Raw genomic sequence first — 22,230 nt, 5'->3', positions numbered from 1 at the left:
CTAATATGGCACTATAATTCAAGTCTTTGGTAATTGACACTGCACAGCCAAAATTCTTCTATTTCAAGGTACAGCATTGATCGAATTTTGACATGCAAGATTAACCGGAAGGATCTCTTTAGTCGGATGAGAACAGTAAGCCACAAAGCTTGTGTCAATTTTCCTTAATTCATCTACATTATGCGTTTGACAAGATACATGCATCTAGCAAGTACTAACCTAAGTATTTTATTTGCAATGACACTGAGCAAGCAAATTCCCCTCCCTTAATATCTCAGACAATCATGAGATGTTTTGCTATGCTCAAGAGCCCAATGATCATATTCTTGCAGACAAGAAAGTTTATAATACACATCAACCTTGAGCCTCCGAGGAAAAGTTCAGTCACTGCAGAAAACTGGCTTCTTCAGGAAGAAAAATATTTTTAAAAATGACACACTGTTCTGAAGAGAACCTAATCAGTCAGCAGTGGAGGTGGTATGGGCCAATAACAAAAAATCCTTCTGTACTCCCACCTCAGAAATAAAAACTAAATACTTTAAAATTAAGCAAATTCATCCTCCTACCTACTTATCTGGCAATTTCAATTCACTTGTGTATGTTCCAGGATCCTGCCAAGATGTGAGCCAGTTACATGGGTTTGTTAGATAATATATGTTTAAAATTTTTTCCTTATAATATGTTCTTGTCTTTGGAAGTATTTTCCAATATCCAAATTAGCACCTCCTCCCACCCCTTGCATATTTGCATCATATTGGAAGCTACATAAAGGTTCTCACATCACTGAAATATCTGAACCTATTCTACATACACAATCAAATAAAGATGTGCATTCCAAAGAGATGGTCAAGTCACCACTACTAGTGCAGCTGAACTGAAACATCCCTTTGTCACTACCCACTTCAGCACCACATTCCCTGTAAACCGACAGCCACTCCGTCCAGAAGCATCTTATTCTCTGCCCAAAGCTGCCAGTCTCAAGGGAAGGGAAGCAAATTCCATAGATGGAAACCCCATTGTTGAGTACACCCTGGTGCCTACCTTCAAAGCATTCTATCCAAGAACCAAGAGCTGATGGGACTAGATGAACTTAGTTGCCATGAAGGGAGATGGCAGGAAGTTTGATTTCTGATAGACAATTTGTTACAATATACTTATGAGGACCTGCTAGGTGCAAAGTGAAAGGTTTGATTTGCCTTACTGCAATAAATTCTATGAGATACAAGGTTGGAAAATACTGCTTCTTCACATGCTAAGACATTTGTTAGATGGACAGGGTGTACGTAGTACAATACTGTGTAAGTACAAGCTATTTTTTCCACATTCCCTAATAAGGGCAAAGGAGATTCGACAATGCAGTACACTAAACTCTTCCTACTTCAAAAAGCAGAATGGACATGCCCACAGAAAAATAGAGGATTTGCCCAGTTAAGCTAATCGAACATGCTATGATTTGATGGTGGATTTACTCTGAGAAGTATCTCTGCTGCTTCTGTGTATTCACTCATGGCTGTTGATGTGACTGGCTAGAATAGGATACTGTTTTATTTCTTTTAGCTCTGCAGAGACAACACAGTTAAGAAAGTGAGTATGCAACATCAGCAGACTGGTTACTCAAATCCAACGCATCTAGTTGCATCTTTGCAAACGTTCTGTGGGCAGTGGGGCTGCAAGTGAAGATGTAGTTGGGGCAATGGGATTCCACAAATGTAATTAAAGGCAACATGGCGTGCAGAATTTTCATTACTGGTTGTGATGAGGAAGAAGCGGAGAACCTACCTTGATTCTCCCCAGTTGGATTTATATCACTGGCAGTTAGAAAATTCATCTCTTGACTTGGAAAAATGAATGATCATACTATGGGAGCAACTGAAAAACAATAGCCATGGAACCTCATTTTTGAGCATCACTTTTCGGAGCACAACCACACTTTCAACACTACACTTTAATGGAGAGTTAAATTTCCCTCTTCACCAAAACTGAGCAACTATTCTTCAGATGCACTGTAGGATATACTTCACACACTGTCTCCAAAATATCAGACATTGGGTCATCTTGTAAACAAGCATCTCCCAGAACATATCACACAACAAAATGGTTGAAAACCACTGCATAAGGAAAGGTGGGAGACTCTGCGCATAAAAAAGGAAAGAATAAAACCTCATGTGCAGTAAACCCTCAATTTAATGGACTAATGGGGGGAAGAGCTGTTCATTAATGCCGAAAGTCCATTATATCTGAATGGTGGTGCTGTATGATGATGCATTGACCTTCCCAGCCCATCATGCACTCCTGTCCTCTGCCCCCTGCTTCCCTTCTCTCTGCTGCCCCAGTCTTCCCCTCACACCTCCATCTCCCAATTACCAGGGGAGGAGCTGATTGCCAGCCTGGCTCCTTCCACCTCCTGCAGCTCTCAGCACTGCAGCTCCTCCAGCCCCTGGCTCTGAGACACCTACACAAAGGTAGAGTGTGACTGCCCCCAGCCTACCAGTGGGTAGCGGCCTCCAACACCATGGGAAAGCTCATCACTTAATAAGTGTGGCAATCCTTGAGTTACTATTGGACTCCACTGATCTAATCTGTAACCATGTTTTCATGTCACTCTACAAACTTTGGTTTAATTGGCGGGTTATCTCCTAAAGAAAATCATGACTTTGAACTGCATGTTTACAAGATGTCCTTGTGTTTTCATATCAGCCCAAAGGACCATAACAAACCAAATCCTGGAGTCCTTACTTAGGCAAAATCTTGTGCAGAAGTTGTCTGCCACCACTCTCAACATTTACCGTCGGTATTGCCAAACCTCCTTTCTAAATGAGGTCTAGTGGGCAGTGTTCCCTGTAAGCTGAGCACTTAGGTGGGCACCCTGGAGAGATTCAGGTTCTGCTCAGCTGGTCAGCAGAGCACCCACAGCTTCCCACACACACAGCAGGCAGCACGCGTTTCTATTATCAGTGCATATCCACATACACCTTGGTGCACGTAACAAAACTTATTCCATGCATGGACAGAAAAAATTAGAGGCAACACTGTTAGTGGATGGAGCCAGTGCTCCTGTTTTTCAGTCCCAGTTCTGCCAATAACTTTGAGACCCCCAGATACCTGTACCTCAGTTTGATCACCTTTAAAGGAAAAAGACTATAATCAAAATGGACTGTACTAACCTGACAAGAGATTGTAACAGAGAGATCCTTTTGCGTCACTGGCAGAAGATACAGGGCTACACAATGGTGTACTGGGATCTCCTTGTCAGATATGTCTACAATGGTCCACTGAAGGATGCCATGTGATGTCTCTGCTGATAACAATTAGTCAACTGGTGGTTGTCATCCTTGTGACACATATGTATGTATGTGTGTATGAACATACCAAAGGCATGTTATTCAGGTATCGGAGTTAAAGCAGATCACCTGGAAGTGACATCCCTTGGAAATACTACTTTCAGACAGGTGGTAACAGACACCTATCTCCTGGTCTAGCCATTTGTGTATTGTATACCTAGTTGCATACTGAGACCATATGCCAATTAAGAGATTGCAAAAGCTATAAGACAGGAAATCTACAGGATAAAACAAAGTGCATGTGAGTATCCTGTTTATGAATAAAAGAAAAGGACTGCTCAGGTATATCAGAGTGCAAGGGAACAAACATGCTAGCTGTGTCTACACGGGCACATATCTTCGAAATAGCCATATTTTGAAGATTACTAATGAGGCGCTCAAATGAATATTCAGCAGTTCATTAGCATTAGGACGCTTCCGGCCGCGGCGCTTCGAAAGCGTGTGGCTTGGCACAGCTACATGGGGGTCCTTTTCGAAAGGACCCCGCACCTTTCGAAATCCCCTTATCCCGATCACTGATCGGAATAAGGCGATTTCGAAAGGGGCAGGTCCTTTCATAAAGGACCCCCCGTGTAGCCGCACTGAGCCGCGCACTTTCAAAAGCAGGCCTTTTGAAGCACCGCGGCCGGAAGCATCCCAATGCTAATGAGGCGCTGAATATTCAGTTCAGTGCCTCATTAGTAATCTTCGAAATATGGCTATTTCGAAGATTTGTGCCCGTGTAGACACAGCCGCTGAGTCCGGGACATAGAAGACAAACTGACAGTGCTTTTATTTCATGAAAGGCAGGTCATAGCCTGGTTGTAAATCACTCCAACAACTTAGGCTGAGCAAGACTAGGTATCTTGTTAAGTAAGCCCAGGATCTAGAACAGTGTTAGTTTCTTTTATGTGTAGCCATTTTCCCTAACAATTCTACTTGCTACTACTTGAATCTCTTTGCTCTGTTAAATCAACTGAGATACATTTATAGTAAAAACAAGTGCTGCATGTTGAGCTGACTGGTGATCTCAGTTGGAGCGAGGAAAATGTAGCTGTCATGTTTCTTTGGAAGAAGCAAATCTGTGATTGCAGTGAGTGTTTAAGGAACCAAGGGCTGGATGCTCCAGGGCTGAAGTGTGGCTATCATTAACCCGGAGTGACAGTGGGTCCTTCAAGGCTGAAAGGAGAGCACTTGTGTTGCCCTTGATCAGTGGGGTGAGGAGCTGACCCACTGCAGACACACGCACGGCTTCCTCAGGCTAAGGACAGGTGGTAGCAAGGTACCTCTTGAAGCCAACACTTTTAACGTTTGTAAAGGCCGTGGATGTTTGGATGAAAGATGCTATATATATTCTATGTATTACCTGAGTATAATGAATTAAGGCAGTGATTTTGCTGTTTTGCCTTTTTCTCTATCTATCACAAACAATTGCCAGAGCTGTGCTGACACAATGAGAGTACACAAGCAAAGATGTCCCTTGGGATTATAGATGTTACAAACAGTCAAACAGCCATGTCAGCTTCTGCTGCATTCCAAAGATAGGAGAGAAAAAACACACCTGTTAGTCTATAAGGTGCCACAGGAATTCTTGTTTTTGAACATACTAGCATTATCAGATGGAAAAAAATCCTTAATGTATTTTGTTTTGCAAATCTGGATCTACAAAGGGGTGCAGTGCCTGAGTCTGGCACCTGGCTTGCCCATTTAATGAATGGGAGAGCTAGGACCAGAAACCCAATCCACAAAAGCCAGCAAACAAGGCAGGAAGCCACCTGAGCTAAGCAATTAGAGATGCAGGGAAGGATAGCTCAGTGGTTTGAGCATTGGCCTGCTAAACACAGGGCAGCGAGCTCAATCCCCTAGGGGGCCATTTAGGAATCTGGGGCAAATCTATTTAAAAAAAAAAAAAAAAAAAAGGTGGGGGGAATGGTGCTTGGCCCTGCCAAGAGGGAAGGAGACTGGACTCAATGACCTCCTAAGGTCCCTTCCAGCTCTATCACATGTGTATCTCCATATATTATATTATGGAGATGGCAAGTGTGCGTGCTAAGCTTCCATCCCAGGTCACAGAAATAGCCACCTCCTGGCAGCTCAGAAGAGTTCCCTATTTCCGCTACAACAACCACAAGTCTTGTGGTACCTTATAGACTAAAAGATATTTTGGAGCATAAGCTTTCATAGACAAAGACCCGCTTCATCAGATGCGCGAGTGGGAGGGGTGGTTTCAGAGGGGTATTTAAAGAGTGGGATCCCAGTAAGAGGGAGGGCCAGAGCTGACAAGGTCTATTCAGCAAGGTGGAAATGGCCCAGTATCAACAGTACTTATCAAAAGAGGAAAAAACAAGTTCGATCAGACAGGGGGATGAGAGCCTTTGTCAGAGTCTAATGGGGAGATATTACCACCCAGAGCAGAGAAACTGCCTTTGTAAGCTGAGAGCCACTCCCAGTCACACTGACACTATTTCTGCTAGTGATCCAGAGCCCCTCTCTTGGAGCCAGGTGGCTTAGACACAATGTGCTTTCTTGTGAAAATAAGTTAGATCCCCACATCACTCCACTCAAAACAGATAGACCAGAAGGCAGTTTAGTTAGGCAGCTGCCTTATAACTTTTACTCACATACTTAGAACACTCATCTGCGATGTGGAAGACCCAAGTTCAATTTCGTCCTCTGCGCAAGGGAAAAAAGGAATTATGAACAGATGCCTCTACCTCTCAGGCCAGTGCTCTGACACCAGAGCTATGGTATAATGTAGGCCCCACTCAATCTCTCCTCTTGAAGTAGTTCTACTGTGTGCAAAGAAAGAGTCACTGGGACAGCAAGAAAATGACTCTAAGGTGCAATAGTGAGGGCACGCTGCTGGGAGGCTCATGCCCAGTCCGTCTACTCCAGCAACTCCACAAGTACCTCCACTTGCCCTTAAAAGACCTGTGCCATAAAAAAAACTTTCCCCAGTCAGCTGACCTCAGATGCACTTAGCTGTAAAACTAAAGTCTCGAGCTTCAACCTCAGGCTAGAGCCCAGGCTCTCGTAGTCTCCAACCTTGCAGAACTTCAGAGCCTAGATTCCAGCCAAGCTTGAATACCTGCACTGCAGTTTCATAGCTCTGTGAGGCCAAGTGAGATGACCTGGGCCTGGCACAGGTCTTCCGTTGCCATGTAGACATGCCCAAAGAGATTATACGTTGTGGGGCAATTTCAACTGCAAAGACTGTGGGAGCCCAACCTTTGACTATCCCATAGCTCAATGGTTAGAGCAGTGGCTCTCAACCTTTTCAGGGTCCTGTACCCTTTCAAAAGTCTGATTTGTCTGGAGTACCCCCAAGCTTCCACTCACTTAAAACTTATAAAATCAGACAAAAATTGAAAAAGTGTCACAACACACTTACTGTAAAATTGCTCAATTTCATGTTTACCATATAATTATAAAATAAATCAAATGAAATATAAATACTGTACCTCCAGCTCAGTGTACAGTGCACAGAGCAGTATAAACAAGCCATGGTCTAAATGAAATTGTAGTTTGTATTGACTTCCCTAGTGGTTTTTATGTAGCCTATTGTAAAGCTAGGCCAATATCTACACTCTAGAAGAGCTCTGTGTACCCTAGTTGAAAACCACTAGATTAGAGCATTCTCCTGAGAGGTGGCTGTTCAAACCCTCTCCCTTTCAGGGAGGGAAGGAAATTGAACCTGGCTCTCTCATGTCCAGGTGAATGCACTTACCACTAGGCTAGGAGAGGAAGGTGACCTGCACAACTACCATCTCCTCTTTCAGCATCCAGATTCCAAATATGAGACAATCAGATGGGTGGCTTTTAAGTACACCTGCCAGATCATCAGAACCAAGAAGCAACAAGGGAGATGAACACCTATCCTCAATGGAACTTGAATTGCACTTGGGCTTTGACAGGAAATCTGTGCTCAGAAATTTAAGTGGAGGCATCAGTATGGGCCCAGAGGCAGAAACACAGCCCATTGGTATTTAGGTGCTGAGTTTAGGAGCAGCCAGCCAGGAGTTTTGTATATCACACTGAAACCTAAAACTGGGATTTGGGCACCTAAATCTGGGCTGTGAAGTACCTTTGTGGATCTGTGTCACAAGATTATTACAAACAATCAAGGAAAAACCCAGGAGTTAACAGCATTCTTTCAATCATCACCTCAATTATGCAAGACATTCATTTTATATATGTGCATATATAAGGATCTAATCTTACCAGATTAGAACTATTTCAGATTTCCTTGTTTGCATTTCCAAGGCCGTGAATAAAGTATGTGCAACTATACTCCCTCCAGATTCATCAGACTCACAGCCAACTCTAGAATCATCAATATGAAACTGGTTTTCAAACGGATGTGATAATTTACTCTAGAAGAAGTTTAGCAAAGAAGGTTATGATACAAAACCTCCTCACTGCAAAAACAACGCCAAACCATTCTGTAAATACATCTTTTGACCACAGTCAAACAGTTGCAGACAGAATAGGTCAATTTCTGTAACAGCACCACCTTCTGACCAACATATTGATGAGCTATTGCCTATACTTGAAAAAACTGATCATAAACACTTCTTTCCCCCACCTCCACCCATGCTGGTTCCCTAAACTCTTTTAGTAATGTGCTTACAATATAACAAGTGACACTTGCGCCACATTTCTTTACCAGGCTCAACATTTTCTAATAGCAGATTTCAAAGTCTTTTCCACTACCATACTTTAATTTCCTCTTCTGAGGAGACAGCTACACTGGGTAAACCAAATGGGACCACCCTCATATGAAGGAGGTCACACACAATATCAGCTCTACTTTTTGAATAAAGATCTAATTTTGCCCAGTACAACTGTAGCATAGTGTTGCACTATTCATTATCTGAAAATCTGACCACATGCATAGTAGAAAAAGCTAAGTGTTGCACTGTGGAAGTAAGAGAACTTACTTGCCATTAGGGTTTAGTTCTCACATTAACAGACTATGCTGTTTGGCAGATGAATGCCAAGGCAAGATTCTGACCTCAGCTGTACTTGTGCAATCCCACTTGCTCCATGGGTACTGAAGAGGTGTGACTCAGAACAGAATTCAAGCCCTTATTATTTTGTGAATTATAAGATATAGATAAGACACTAATTTCTTTTGGAGAGCTACAACTTCTGCTTTTCAGTTCATTTTGGCACCTTGTCCTCCCAGCCACACACCACTTTTATCCATTTGTTGCATCCTGCTTCACATGGAGACTGTGGTTTGCAGCACTGCGGTAGCCATGTCATTCCGGGATATCACAGACACCAAGTGGGTGAGGTAATGTCTTTTTATTGAACCAACTCCTGTTGATGAGCTTACAAGCTTAAACTGAGATAGAGAGATATCCGTGTTAGTTGGTATTCTATCAAAACAAAAAAGCAGTCAAGTAGCACTTTAAAGACTAACAAAATAATTTATTAGGTGATGGGCTTTCATGGGACAGACCCACTTCAGATCATAGCGTTACCAGAACAGACTCAATATATAAAACATAGAGGTCCAAAAGTAGCAATAAAAAGTTGTTTTGATAACTTTTGGACCTCTGTGCTTTACATATTGAGTCTGTTCCACGAAAGCTCATCACTTCAAATGATTTTGTTAGTTTTTAAAGTGCTACTTGACTGCTTTTTTGTTTTTGTTTTTGTTTTTTTTTTAAGCTTAAACAGAGCCATTCTCAGACATGGGAAAGGTACTCAGGAGGGTCCGGGTTTCGTGCATAGCAGAGCAGCTACCTCGCTGCGATCTATTGATAGCTAATCACGTGAGCTGCATCTACACTAGGCAATTCTTTCAAAAGAGCAGGCCCCTTTTCGAAGGAGCATGCGGTGCGTCTACACATGCTGTGTGCTCTTTCAAAAACTAAATTGACAGTAGGCGCTGCAGGAATCGAAATCACTCTTCCTAACAGGAAATAGGAAGAGGCCCCGCTTTTGACATCTTTTTTCAAACAAGGATGTGTGTAGACACTCCGTGTCCCGCTCTTTCGAAAGAGCGGAGCTGCCATGGTGGCGATCAGCTGTTAGGCGGAGACGTGCTGCCTAGCCCCTGTAGGACTCTATGGTCCATGCGTGCAGCAGCTCTTAAAGCCACACAGACCCAGAAATCTCATTGCAGGAAACAGTATGCAGGCAGCAGCCACTGCACGTGGTGCCCCTGCACACCTCAACAAGAGCCCCAGAAGCTACTGGAGCTGCATGGCCACCAGCAGCCACAGGAGAAGCCCCAGGACCCACCTCTGAGCACAACCAGGGCCCCCAGGGGCCCAGAGAGCAGGGGAGGGAAGCATGCTACCTCCTGGACAGAGCACAAGCCCCAGGACCTGCTGGGGCTCTGGCAGGAGGAGAAGGTGCTCCAGGTCATGGGCACGAAGTGGAGGAATGCAGCTGCTTTCGCCCACCCGGCCAAGGGCCTGAGTACCCAGGGTCACCCTGACCCCACTCCTGACCAAGTCAGGAGTAATGTCAAGGAGCTGCGGCAGGGTTACGCCCAGACTCAGGACTCAGCCAGCTGGTCAGGGGCTGCCCCCCACTTCGTGCCCGTATTACCAGGAGGTCTGGAGCTTCGTGTGCCGCCGTGACTGCTCCACCCTGCCTGCCACCCAGGACACCTTGGCTGAAGAGCCATTCTGGGGACACTGAGGAACCGGGACTGTCAGCTAGCCCGTAGCACCTGAGCGAGAGCCAGCCTCAGCCAAGGACTGGTCGAGTGACGATGGGGACTTAGTCATCAACCTCCCCTCCTGTACCTCCAGCCAGGCATCAGCCAGCCAGGCATCCCCTGACCTCGGCAGTGGACCCTCGGGCACTCACCTGACAAGGCACGCACCCCAGACCATAGGGTGGGAGCAACACACACAACTGGGGGCCCCCCACACCCCTGGCAGACCTGGGCCCACCAGGGCCACAGCCCTCAGGACAGCAGCACAGCTGCCAGTGCCCCTTGCCCCCACTCCCACAGACAGCACCGCCCCCTGCCCCTGGGGGGTGGGAAGGCCAGACCGCACAAGGGGGCTGCCCAGAGGGCCATCACACCCACAGACAGGGGGCGGGGGGTCACCACCCACGGGGGCGGGGGGGGGACAGGGTGCATGGACCACGTGGCAGGGGTCAGTACACACAGCCTGTTCCTCTCTTCCCTCCTGTTTCCACAGTTACACCATCCAAGGGCCGGGAGAGCATTATTCCATCGGTCATCATGGACAGCCCCCCGGAGGCAAGGGGCGGCAACCGGCCAGAGTCCCACCAGCACCAAGACATCCCCAGTCACACCTGGCTGCCTCCATCTGGTGGCAGACAGAGCTAGCCCAGCAGCACCTCCATTTTGAGGAGGGGCAGGCTGCTTGGCATCAGGCAGCCCAGAGGGGAGTTTATAGGCACCTTCTGGGAGGTGGCGGCCACCTACTGGGAGCTGCTGGCCCGGCTGCCCCTTCCCGCCCCACCCCCCCATTACCTCCTCTGCTTCCCCCGCCACAGCTCCACCCACCAGCCCCACAGGAGAGAGCCCTGCTGGCCCAATCCCTGGCCCTACCTCCCCGTCCTCCCCACCCTCTCACTGCCCCGCCAGGGACCCTGGACAAAGGGGAGGCACAGGTCCCAAGGCCAGCACAGGTCACGGCCCTCCACCCCTGCCCTAGAGTGATGGCCCACCAGGCTGGCCACATAGGTCCCCCTCCTCCTGTAAATAGTTAGCTCCCACTGTAAACAGTTAGTCATAATGTTATTCATAGCACGCATTAATCACACATTTTTCTAGTGCACAATATAACTGTTTATTTTTCCAACAACCCTGCATGCGGTGTGCTTGTTGGGTGGGGGGGGGGCAGTGTGCAGGAGGTGGCAACATGGAACGCGCAGGGTGGGGGGATTGTGCGGGAGACCCACTGGGAGTGGCTGGGGTGGCGCTCACTGGAGTCCTTGGTCGAAGTATTGGCGCAGGGCCTCCTAGAAGTGAATCCCATCCTGGTGGGCCTGGCAGCTAGGGGCAGCGGCCAGCTGGGGGTAGCCTGTGCCAGCCTCGGCCGCCCATCCCTGTACAGAGGCCTCTCCCTTGCTCTCCACAATATAGTGGAGCGTGCAGCAGGCACCCACCACCTGGGGGACATTGAGGATGCCCAGCTCCAGGCATGCCAGGAGGCAGCGCCATCGGCCCTTGAAATGGCCGAAGGTTTGCTCAGCCAGTTGGCAGGCGAGGTTGACCTGGATGTTAAAGCACTCCTGGCTGGGGATGGGGTGGCCCACATAGGGGCACATGACCCAGGTCTGGAGTGGATATGCCACATTGGCCACCAGGCAGAAGGTCATGGTGGTGTCCCGCAGCGGGATCTCCCTCTTGGGAGATGTAGGTCTCTGCCTCCAGACAGTGGCACAGGCCCGAATTGTGGAAAACCCGCACATCATGGGTGCAGCCGGGCCAGCTCACATAGATGTCCTGCAACTGGCCACAGCTGTCCACCATGTCTTTTAGCTCATGCAGTAAAGCAGCTGCCTTTAGCGTCTAAGGATGCAGGCTCATCCCTCCTGCTGATGGCCTGGGTCTGTTAGCCTTACACAAGGATGGAAACACTGCCAGCCTCAAGTATCTCCAAAATAACGTACAATGCTCTGATACTACCTTGAATGTGTTCCCAAATTTGCCCCCCTCATCCTCTCGCATAGCAATTTTACATTCAACACTTGCTTTGTCCAAACCATGGAAGGAGCCACAGCTACTAGAATTGCTCCTCAAAGTGCCAGCCTCTTCACAGACTACTTGGGGGAAGAATTTCTGGACAAATACACCATAAACCCAAAGATATACCAGATGCACACTGAAGATATTTTCATCCTCTGGACAGATGGCCTAAACTCTCTCATAAGATATCCACCACAATTTCATCATCCATCTGTAAACTCTCTTCAGAACACTCCCACTGCCTGCATCAACTTTCTGGACAACACGACCAGCTTCAACGATGGAACCCTACAGATAACTATAAACAAGAAGCCCACAGTTCACCTCCTTTACCTTCAGATTCAACAACCACTCAAACATACCAAGAAATCTCTAATCTGCAGCCACATTCTCAGATCCCACACTACATGAAAATCCAAAACACCTCCCTTAACACTCTTAAAACTGTTTCATTAAACAAGGTGAAGTCAGCAGAAGTAGAGCAGTTAATAGAATGGGTCACCGAAACATCCCAGAGACTCTGCTTCAATACAAGAAAAAAAGTCTTCCATTCACACACACGGAGTTGTTACTTATTACTCTACCCTGGAGCCCATCCAGAGTATAACTAAATAATTATAATTCATAAGAAATCCTTCTCAAACCCCCTCTTCTGACTTTGAAACATAGGGCTGGGAAGGGACCTCAAGAGGTCATCTAGTCCATCCCCCTGCTTCAAGCAGGATCAACCACAACTAAGTCATCCCAGCCAGGACCTTGTCAAGCCGGGACTTAAAAACCTCTAGGGATGGAGCATCCACTACCTCCCTAGGCAACAAATTCCAACCCTCCAACCCCTCCCAGCTCACCACCAAAAGAAAGCTCCCCAAAACTAGGACACACCAACTCAAAACAGACCTCATAACAAATGCCTCTCCACTGTTGCGATGACCAATATCCTCCACAACACAAAAACGAGAAGTCCAGTGGCACCTTATAAACTACTAGATATTTTGGAGCCTAAACTTTTGTGGGCAGAGGAATCTCTACCACATTGCAACTGACAAAGAGGGCCTTTGCCCACCAAATCTTATGCTCCAAAATATGTTATTCTATTAAGTGCCACTGGACTTCTTGTTGTTTTGGGGGATACAAACTAACATGGCTACCCCTTTGATACTCTCCAAAGCACACTTCAAGATCCACTAGTTCCACACAGGCTCTTTGCAACATCTGGTGTACCTTACCCAATGCTCATCATCTAATAAATTTTGTTAGTCTTTAAAATGTTACAGGACTTTTTTTTCTTGGGAAGATACAGACTAACACAGCTACCTCCATGTAACCCATTAGCTCTCCTTTGTCCTACAACTATAAAAGTGTTTACTGCTCACTCATCTGCAGTGGTGTTAACTACTTATCTGTTCCACCTGGTATGTAGTTGTGACACTGGGAGTATGTTTCTCAGACCTGAAGAAGAGCTCTGTCCAAGCTTGGCAGCTTCTCTTTTTCACCAACAGTAGTTGGTCCACCTAAAGATAATTGCCTCATCCACCTTTTCTCAGTTGATTGCAAGCATTCTGGGTCAAGTACTGTTTTTCACATTATCACAACAGAACCTCAATGGAGGTCCTTGAAAATAAGACAATAATTCTGTGACTCAGTACCATTTTTATGTAAACAAATCTCCCATTAACTACAGTGGAAAATGTGCCACTGTGTGGAGAGTCAAAAGGCTTGAATAGGACCAGTTATCATAGTTGTACTTCTGTAACACATAATCTTGCTTATGTCAATTGTAGAAAGGAAGCCACATAATGGCACCAGCAATTTTGTCTTTTGTTGATAACTAAATACTCAAAAACTACAGCACACACACACACACACACACACACACACACACACACACACAGACCTTGCCATGATGCGCTATGAACTCCAGTGTCAAATCCCAGCTATATTTAGGGCTAGCAGAAGCGTTCCTGTGCACTTAACATGGATTTCACCCCCATTCTTCATACAAAACTGTCCAACATTCACCTGAGAGACTCCCCCTCAGAGAAGCCTGTACTAGAGGGTAAGTTGGAAAGTATATTGTAAATAGACTCATGAGCACCTCTTCTTCCATTCCATATGATCACTTTGCCCTCTGATGAGAGTATTTAAAAGGACTTGGAATATACAAGACTCCTTAAGTATGTAGGGTGTATCAGATGCCCTAGAAACCAACAATTGTGGTAGCTAATTTTACATGCTAAAATCAGAAACTCTCTGTTCTGTTATGGTATGATCAGTCAATAATATACACTTCTAAAAATGGAATTTAAATAATTCCTCAGTACCCCAGGGGCAGGGAGAGGGGATGGATGTAATCAAAACATTCACCTTGGAAACCTGGCTACTGAACAAGAGGATAGGAGACAGTTTTATCTGTGTTTTTATCTGTGTTACATCGCCAGGTCCTGAGCACATTAATAGGGTGGGAGCTCTTCAACAAGCAGTACACTAGCAGCAGAAAGAACAGTCTCAGCAGATAGCCATGACATTTCCACTCACACTAGCTTCCATTAAACGAAACTAACGATGGCATTATTTGTTATAGTGGGAGTGTCTGCTTTAACACATTTTCAACTGCTGTCTTTTACATTCTTCCCATTTAAGGCAGACACTTGGAAACTAAACATTTCTACAAGGATAAAACCAAGGCGATTCTGAGTTAAGGTTACCACTTTGTCTCTTAACACCCACATATTGTGTATCTCAGCACATACACACAGTTTTGCTATTGGTAGCTTCATAACATGCAGTAAACTCACATACCATATGCACCTACATGGCTAGGTACTGAATTAAGCTTGCTGTATATAGCTCTACGGTGATCTAGTTGGCACAAATTACAGCACTCATTTACTCAAAAATAAAACTCTATTAGTAATTTGCATTAGTGGTCAATAGATTTTACAGAAAATTGCTGTAAAAATCCTCTCAATACTATTTTTACCTCTATTAAAATTATATGTATATGATATATATTAGTATAGGACATGTGGTAAAATTCTAGATCCACTGTTATCAAAAAACTCCTGCTGACTTTAATGGGGCCAGGATTTCCCCTAGAGTCACTATATTCCGGGTGATGCATTTACATTACTTTAATCTTACTGGCAGCTTGTTATAAAAGTGTGTAAAAAATCCAGCGCTCTACCCACAATATAGACACAACATTGTCAGTGTGTGTATATTCCTCAAATTCATTCTTACTCAGTGTTTCTGAAGAGAGGTCTCTTGTTAGCAATACTCCTTCTTTATTGCCTGCAGTTAGTTTTCAGGCCAAGGAGAAATTAATGTTTCTCTCTTCAAACAGGAAGGCACTAGGAACAGTTAGAAACTTTATAACCTGAAGCCTCCTGGCTTCTTTAGTTGATAGCAGCAGGCTGAAAGCTATACTCCTTAAATGCAGAACACATCACCTTTGCTTGGGATTTTAAGAAAACTAATTCCATTCTGTAACTAGCAGTTCACTAGCAACTTTCCCAGAAAAAGCAATTGGAAACTATCAGAAGACAAAAACAAAGTAAACAACCTGGGATGCTGAGACAGTTTTCATACATTCTTATGGGTGCTGTCAGCCACTGAACTATAAACCCTCTATATTGTCTGTATCGTGTATTCTACACACCTTTTTTATTTGCAGACTCCTAAAAATTTTGAATGGAGGTGCAGAGCCTTTGGAAATCTTAGTCATAGTCTGCAAACAGACCACAAGTTGAAAATCACTACTCTGTGTGATGAAAGTCATGCATTCTGTTACTTTTACTTTTCGTCTGGGGATAATGCCATATCTTCAGCACTCCTCTGTACAAGTAGCCTTCTCTCCGCTACAGCTGCAAGAAACAGGAGTGCCTAGTCTATTGTGTAGAAAGGTGATTTTTATCCAAGGGAGCAAAAGACTATTAAAACTAGGACAGTTTTAAAGTTATGTGACAAGATGCTGCATCTCAAATCCATACCTTATAGCTTCACGTTTCTCTCCCATGCTTTCATTATCTGTTTTTTTGGCAAGAAAATACTGTCTTTTCAGAAAAGTACTTGGTGCCCTTATGCAAGAAATCATTTTTCAGGTTCTTTATACTAGCAATGATACTGACATCAGAGTGAAAATATTAAAAAGTTTCCAGTGACATGTAATACAGTAAAAGCCATAAGGCAAAATACATTTTCTCCAAAGCACATTTTCTTTAAAGTTTCATTAGCATGCTTTCCTGATAATTTGTTTCTCTGGGGGATCAGACATGATAAACTAATGGCTACTCTAGAGTCAAAACTGAAGAGATGACTGAAAGAACATGATGCTACACTCCAAAAGGCTCTGGCCGAGAGGCCTGTTCTGTCCTACAGGCAAACACCTAACCTCAGGAAAACTCTCACTTTCAACCACAGGCCATACTTCAGAAATACTAGTCCTGGAACTTTTCCTTGCAACAAACCCCGTTGCTAACTTTGTCCACATATTTACTCTAGAGACACAATCACTGGCTCTACCCACGTCATTTACACAATCGGAGTTCATATTCCTGCACTTCCATTAGTAGTATGTATGTCATCATGTGCCAGCAATGCTGCTCTGCTATGTATATTGGAGAGACTGGACAATCACTTCACAAAGAATGAATGGACACAAATCAGACATTAGGAATTTGAATACACATAAACCTGCCAGTGAGCATTTCAGTGGAGTAGGCCATAGCATTAAAGTCCAGAGGACCTGTGTCCTAAAACAAAGAGACAAACACCAGATTACAAAGGAAGACATCTGAACTGGAATTTACTCTGAAATTCGACACTTTGCAGCTTGGTCTTGATCGAGATAATCACCACATGCATTACAAAGACACCTTCCCCATCTTTGATATTCATAGTGTTCTCAGGCAAGTCACTTACATTAACAGACACTTGCAGTAAGTAATTTTCTGCCCCACTCTTTGCCCCTGGCTTCTGTCCTATTTAGCTAACTTCTCAGTTTTCATTTCATTTCCCCCCCATCTCTCTGTTATATATTCATTGTGCCAGTTCTCTTCCAGCACTATTTCCAGATCTGAAGAAGTGGGTCTGCCTCAAGAAATCTCATCACCTAATAAATTATTTTTTTAGTCTTTAAAGTGCTACATGACTGCTTTTTTGTTTTGTTAAGATACTGTGTAGACTAACACAGCTACCTCTCTGTGAAAATATTTAAGGTTTCTCAGGTGCTCCAGGTGATGTGTCCCTAACTGAGATTTTTAGGAATGTCCAGGATTCAGAGCTTGGCTTCAGTAGCAAATTGTTTGTAATGTTCATCAAACTTGTATCCATAATAAAGCACAACTCCACCTTGACTATTTCCAACACATTAACATTTCCAACTCATCATCAGTTTTAGAAGCAAGGATGATGACTTAGCTGCTTTTCATACAGACTCTAAAACCACATAATACTATTAAACCAAAAGCTTTTCCATTACATGAATATATACACATGCTTGTTGGTTGTTTATGCTTTTCTAAACATATAAAATCATTCAAATAACTACAGCTCCCTTATAAATTATTGAAATCAGTGATCCTGCTTGAATTCAGACACTGAGATTAATGTACACATTATATCAAGGACTGTGGCAAAGATAACCCTCTAATGTCAGACTTGAATAAGAAGTAAACAAAAATGTTCATACAGAGCCTGATCCACAGCCCATTGACTTCAAGGTACAAAGACTTCCATTGGTTGTGGTGGGGCTTTGGATCAGGCCCATAGTTATTTGGCTTGGGAAGGACCTGGATGGAGGCAATTAATCTATTCAGACTGCATGTTCTAGAACAGAAATTAAAACCAAAATAGACAAAGGATTCATCAGAGCATAGATGCTGCCACAATCGTTTAGTGAAGGAACATTAATAAGAGATTTTTTTAATAAAGTTCATAAAGACTGACTTGAGGAAAGGAATATTCAAAGTAATCATCTACAAAACATGTCATGAGATGTTCTTTATCAAGTACAGCCACAGGTTAAATTTGATTAATGGGTTCAATCCAGTTTTCTTATTTCTATTAAAAGCAGAACAATTTCTGAGCTGTTCCTCTTTTTCAAGCAAGAGAAAACCCGGATGACATATGAGACATTTAACGTTCAGAAACATATATGCACCATTGACATAAACTGCTACTCAGTCTCTATAGCAAAGTTGGGAATGGTGACATAAACAATTAGAAAATTACAAACTTCTGCAGAACATCCTCACTAACCCTTTCATATTCTGTGTACCATATTTAACGGTTCTACACATTGAATTTATAACCTCTGAGTTGTATATTGTCTCTATATTCAACAACAAAACAGAAGCAACAAACCAAAATGAAAAGATATGTATACACAGGTTGGACAAAGAAATGCCACAGATCTGTTGGAGACAGGAAAGATCTGCATTTATAAGGGAATGACCTTCAAAACTCATTCACTCTTCTCTCGCCTGCAAATTGGCAGTGATTTTCTCATTCAAGGGACATTATACATTTCTACTGTGTATCCTTTAATACATCTTAGAATATAAATACTTTTTCTTAAAAACCAGCTTAAAAGCAACAGAGAAAGAATGTATTTGTGGTAACCTTGATTGTGAGGGCATTATGTACTGACTCTTTTTTACATTAAACCACACATACAACATAACAATATGTTATTGTTCCCAAAAAATTGCATAAACCGGTGAAATATAGTATCATATTTTCTGACAAAATTATATACAGTTTAAGGATACTCTATTTTAATTCTGTTCCCAAGTGACTCAAAGACAGACAATCCAGATTACTTCCAAACAGTATTGCCTTATTTAAACTACATTTTTATCCAATTAATTTATATTAAAAGCAATCTCTCAAAATAATTATTTTTGTATAAGCACAACAAAACTGACTGGCATTACAGCCATTTATTAAGTCAAACTTAAGATTAGGGAGAGGCAAGCAAGTGAAGAAAATCTGTGACTAACATTCCTGAGATGTCATTTACACAAACAGATTTTTAAAAATACACTTATTTATTTTCCTTTGTTTAAGCAAAAGTGAAGCCTGCCACAGCCTGTGGTATTTATTTGTAACCAGTTCTTTAACCCTGCATGTATTTTAAAAAGATTTTCTACTTGCCTTAGAGCTACAATAGAATCAGAATCAGCAACACCCAAATAAACCTGTGGAGAGGTAGATTATTCGTTGCATCACAATTATCCAAAAACCTGGCCTGAATTTTCTATTGCTTACAAGTTGGAAGAGTGCAAGTTGATACTGGAAGGAAACAGTACCAATGAGGAAGACTACAAATCTGCGGGGGTGGGGTGGGGAGGTGGATTCTATGACTCTACAAGACCTCCAAAACTTCTTGAAAATTCAGATAATTCATCCCTGGGCAGCATGAATCAGGCTTCAGCCCTGGTGGCAGGGCTTGGGCTTCAGCACTGATATAGTGAAAACAGCATTGACACACAATATCTGAATGCTTACCTGGCTAAGAACACTTTGAAAAGTGATCTAAACAATTTTAAAAATTTTTATTAGAGCAGGGTTGAGGCAGTACAGGCAATACCTAAAATCAAGCAGTGCTCTGATATATATCCTGGTATTTGTGTTTAGCTTTAACGGTATTTACTGCACATACTTTAATTTGCACCAGAATCACCCTTAAAAGCACTTACTATACTTATTGCACTCAGAGAGTTACTAGTAGAACGGTGTAAGTCCAAAAGCATCAATTTTACTCAGCAAGGGGTATAAATTAAGCTCTTCTTCCATCATTCAAGAATGTTTTCTTGATTTTATTATACCCTACCAAAAGAAAAGCAGCAGCACCAAAACTATTTTATAATCATACCTGCACCAGGGAAGGTTAGTGAAAGTTGCAAGGTATGATTCTGAACACAAAAAAGGATGATTTCAGTAAAAATCACAGCAATTTTCCATGTGCTGATTTATTTTAAAAAACTGCATTTGGCTAATATATTAGTTCTATAACATAATAAAGATGCTTATTTTAGGTGTATCCGTTAATAGTGATATTTTAGGAAGAGGTGGAGGGCAAGGGGACACAAGTTTAACCCACCGTAATTCATTATATTCCATTACATTCTTGTGGTTTGTGTGTTTGAGAAAGACAGAGAGAGCGAGAGAGAGTGTATTAAGAATGGTATGCTGCTTGCTAAAAGCTAGAGTCTGTCCCTGTTTCAGAGGACCACTTGGCCTGCGTGGAGCTATTCTTTTGTGAATGCTGAGAATTCTGACGCGCATAAGTGATGATCAAAATTAATGACGTGAGCCATTAAATTTCCTGTTGGAATCAAAAAGCTTGTGCGTGACTAAACTCTCTCCCCTGAGCCACATCCCAGCCAAGCTGATCAGGCTTTTCTTTCTCAGAGATGAAAAACTGGATGCAGCAATTTGTCCAGCTGAGAAAGAGAGATGTAATGCAAACCTAAAGGGTTCTCTGAACGAAGCGGGGATTCATTTTGCTTCCTTCCCTCCCCATCATGTGTAATGTTTCTAGCTGTTACCATCGAGAGTGGCTGCAATTCACTTCTGAGCTTCGAATTTACATACACACATCCAGCCGGGAAAAGCCACAGGTTTGTCTTTGTTCCCATAAGAAGATGAAACCACCCAGAGAACTGCAGCATCCTCGCTAAGCCTCAAACTTTACAACAACAAGCCCAGATGCTTTAATGCTCAGAACAACCAGGACCCATGTGCCAGTCGCTCGCAGGGGTGTGTGTGTCCCACCAAAAGAACAAAACGTGCCCGAGAGCGGTGGAAGGAGAAGCCGGCGGCCAGCGCTGCTTTTGTCTGCTGCCCGCTGACTCCATTTGGCAGCCCGGCGCGGAGGAGCTAAGACTGCCGTGCATTTGGTCGGGCGGTGTGGGGCTAGGGCGCTCACTCACGGATTCTTCGCCAAGGTCTATGTTCTCTCCCAGACAGACCAGCCGCCCGTCACGCGAAGGTCTCGCCGGCAGATGCTCGGGCGAGCCAGGCCGCTCAGGCAGCCGAACTGCCGGGTTTGTAGGGGTACGCGCACCGGCGAGCCCCTGCCTGCAGCCCGCCCCCTTCCACAACAAAAGTGCCGGGACTCCCGCTGGCTGGGGCGCACTGCTGCGCCCAGCCCGGCCGTCCCGTCCCCCCCGGCTCTCCGGCCGAGCGCAAATTTGCACAGACCACCCCCCCACGCCCGGAAAGTCACGCTTGGCATACTTCCTCCCCCTGCATCTGCCGCTGGCACAGAGCAGCTCCCCGCAGGGAGCGAGCGCTGCCCTCCGCAACGCCGCGGAGGTCGCTGGCTCACTCAGTCCCAGCTGCTTCCCCCAGACGTGCCTGGGCTGCCCAGACCCAGCGCCCAGGGGGAGCCACTGCTTGTCTGCGCCTTCCTTTTGTTCCTTCACAGCGGCACCTCGAAGCAGAGCGGCTCGGGCGGCAGACCCCCGCCTCCCCGCCACAACAGCCCAAAGTGGGAAGTTCCTGCCGGCGGCGGCGAGCCTGCGGTACTCCGCTCCGTGTGCGAGCCCGGGCAGCGCCGCGGGGCAGTGGCACGCGTATGCACACGCCCGCCCGGTACATACACACACACACAGGCGCGCGCGCGCGCGCGCCCCGTGCCCACCCCCGTTGCCAGCGCCCCGCCGCAGCCCGGCTGACCTGGATGGTGCAGGTGTACTCGCTGTCATCCAGCAGCCTGACAGTGCAGCTGTATTCCCGCTCCAGGCTCCTGCTGCTGCCGCTCATCCAACGGCTCAGCATCTTCCCCAGCCCAGCAGGCGGAGGCGGGCGCCGACGGGCTCGGCGCGGCCGGAGGCGGGCGCGGGCCGCTCACAGGGGCCGGGCGACTGGGCTGACGCGCTCGCTAGCTGCCCGGCTCCGCGGCATCCCAGCGCTAGCCGCCCCGCCGCGCGTCGCCAACTCCGGCCTGAGCCCAGCGCAAGTCCCCGCGCCGCCGCTCGCGCTGCCCGGCGCCGGGCGGGGAGGGCGGAGCCGGCTGAGCGACAGGCGGGCTGGCCAATGCCGGCGCGGAGCCGCCGCAGGCCCGGCAGAGGCTGAGGGGCGGGAGCTGGGCCCTGCGGGGGCGGCCGGCGCTGCGGAGCCGTTTGGCCGGGGAGGCAGGCCAGCAGCTGCGGGGCCAGGGTCCGCCTGTCCCCACCCCCCCGGGGAGTCCTGCCGGGGACACGCGTCCCC

The 22,230-nt window shown here is 45.4% G+C and overlaps 1 protein-coding gene across 4 annotated transcripts in view; it reads right to left on the bottom strand.

Annotated features, from left to right (window-relative positions):
- The window catches only part of FRMD5 (FERM domain containing 5), a 348,761-nt gene extending 326,934 nt beyond the window's left edge, over positions 1-21,827 (bottom strand). For 3 of the 4 annotated variants that reach the window (XM_075007322.1, XM_075007325.1, XM_075007323.1), the window contains exon 1: positions 21,697-21,827. In XM_075007322.1, the coding sequence (XP_074863423.1) occupies positions 21,697-21,798 (102 nt within the window). In that variant the 5' untranslated portion in view covers positions 21,799-21,827. The remainder of the gene's footprint in view (positions 1-21,696) is intronic. The other variant, XM_075007326.1, reaches the window with a different exon arrangement.
- Positions 21,828-22,230: the final 403 nt, after the last annotated feature.

Source organism: Carettochelys insculpta, chromosome 12, assembly GCF_033958435.1.
Source record: "Carettochelys insculpta isolate YL-2023 chromosome 12, ASM3395843v1, whole genome shotgun sequence".
NCBI lineage: Eukaryota > Metazoa > Chordata > Testudines > Carettochelyidae > Carettochelys > Carettochelys insculpta.
This window is presented reverse-complemented; position numbering and strand designations above follow the sequence as displayed.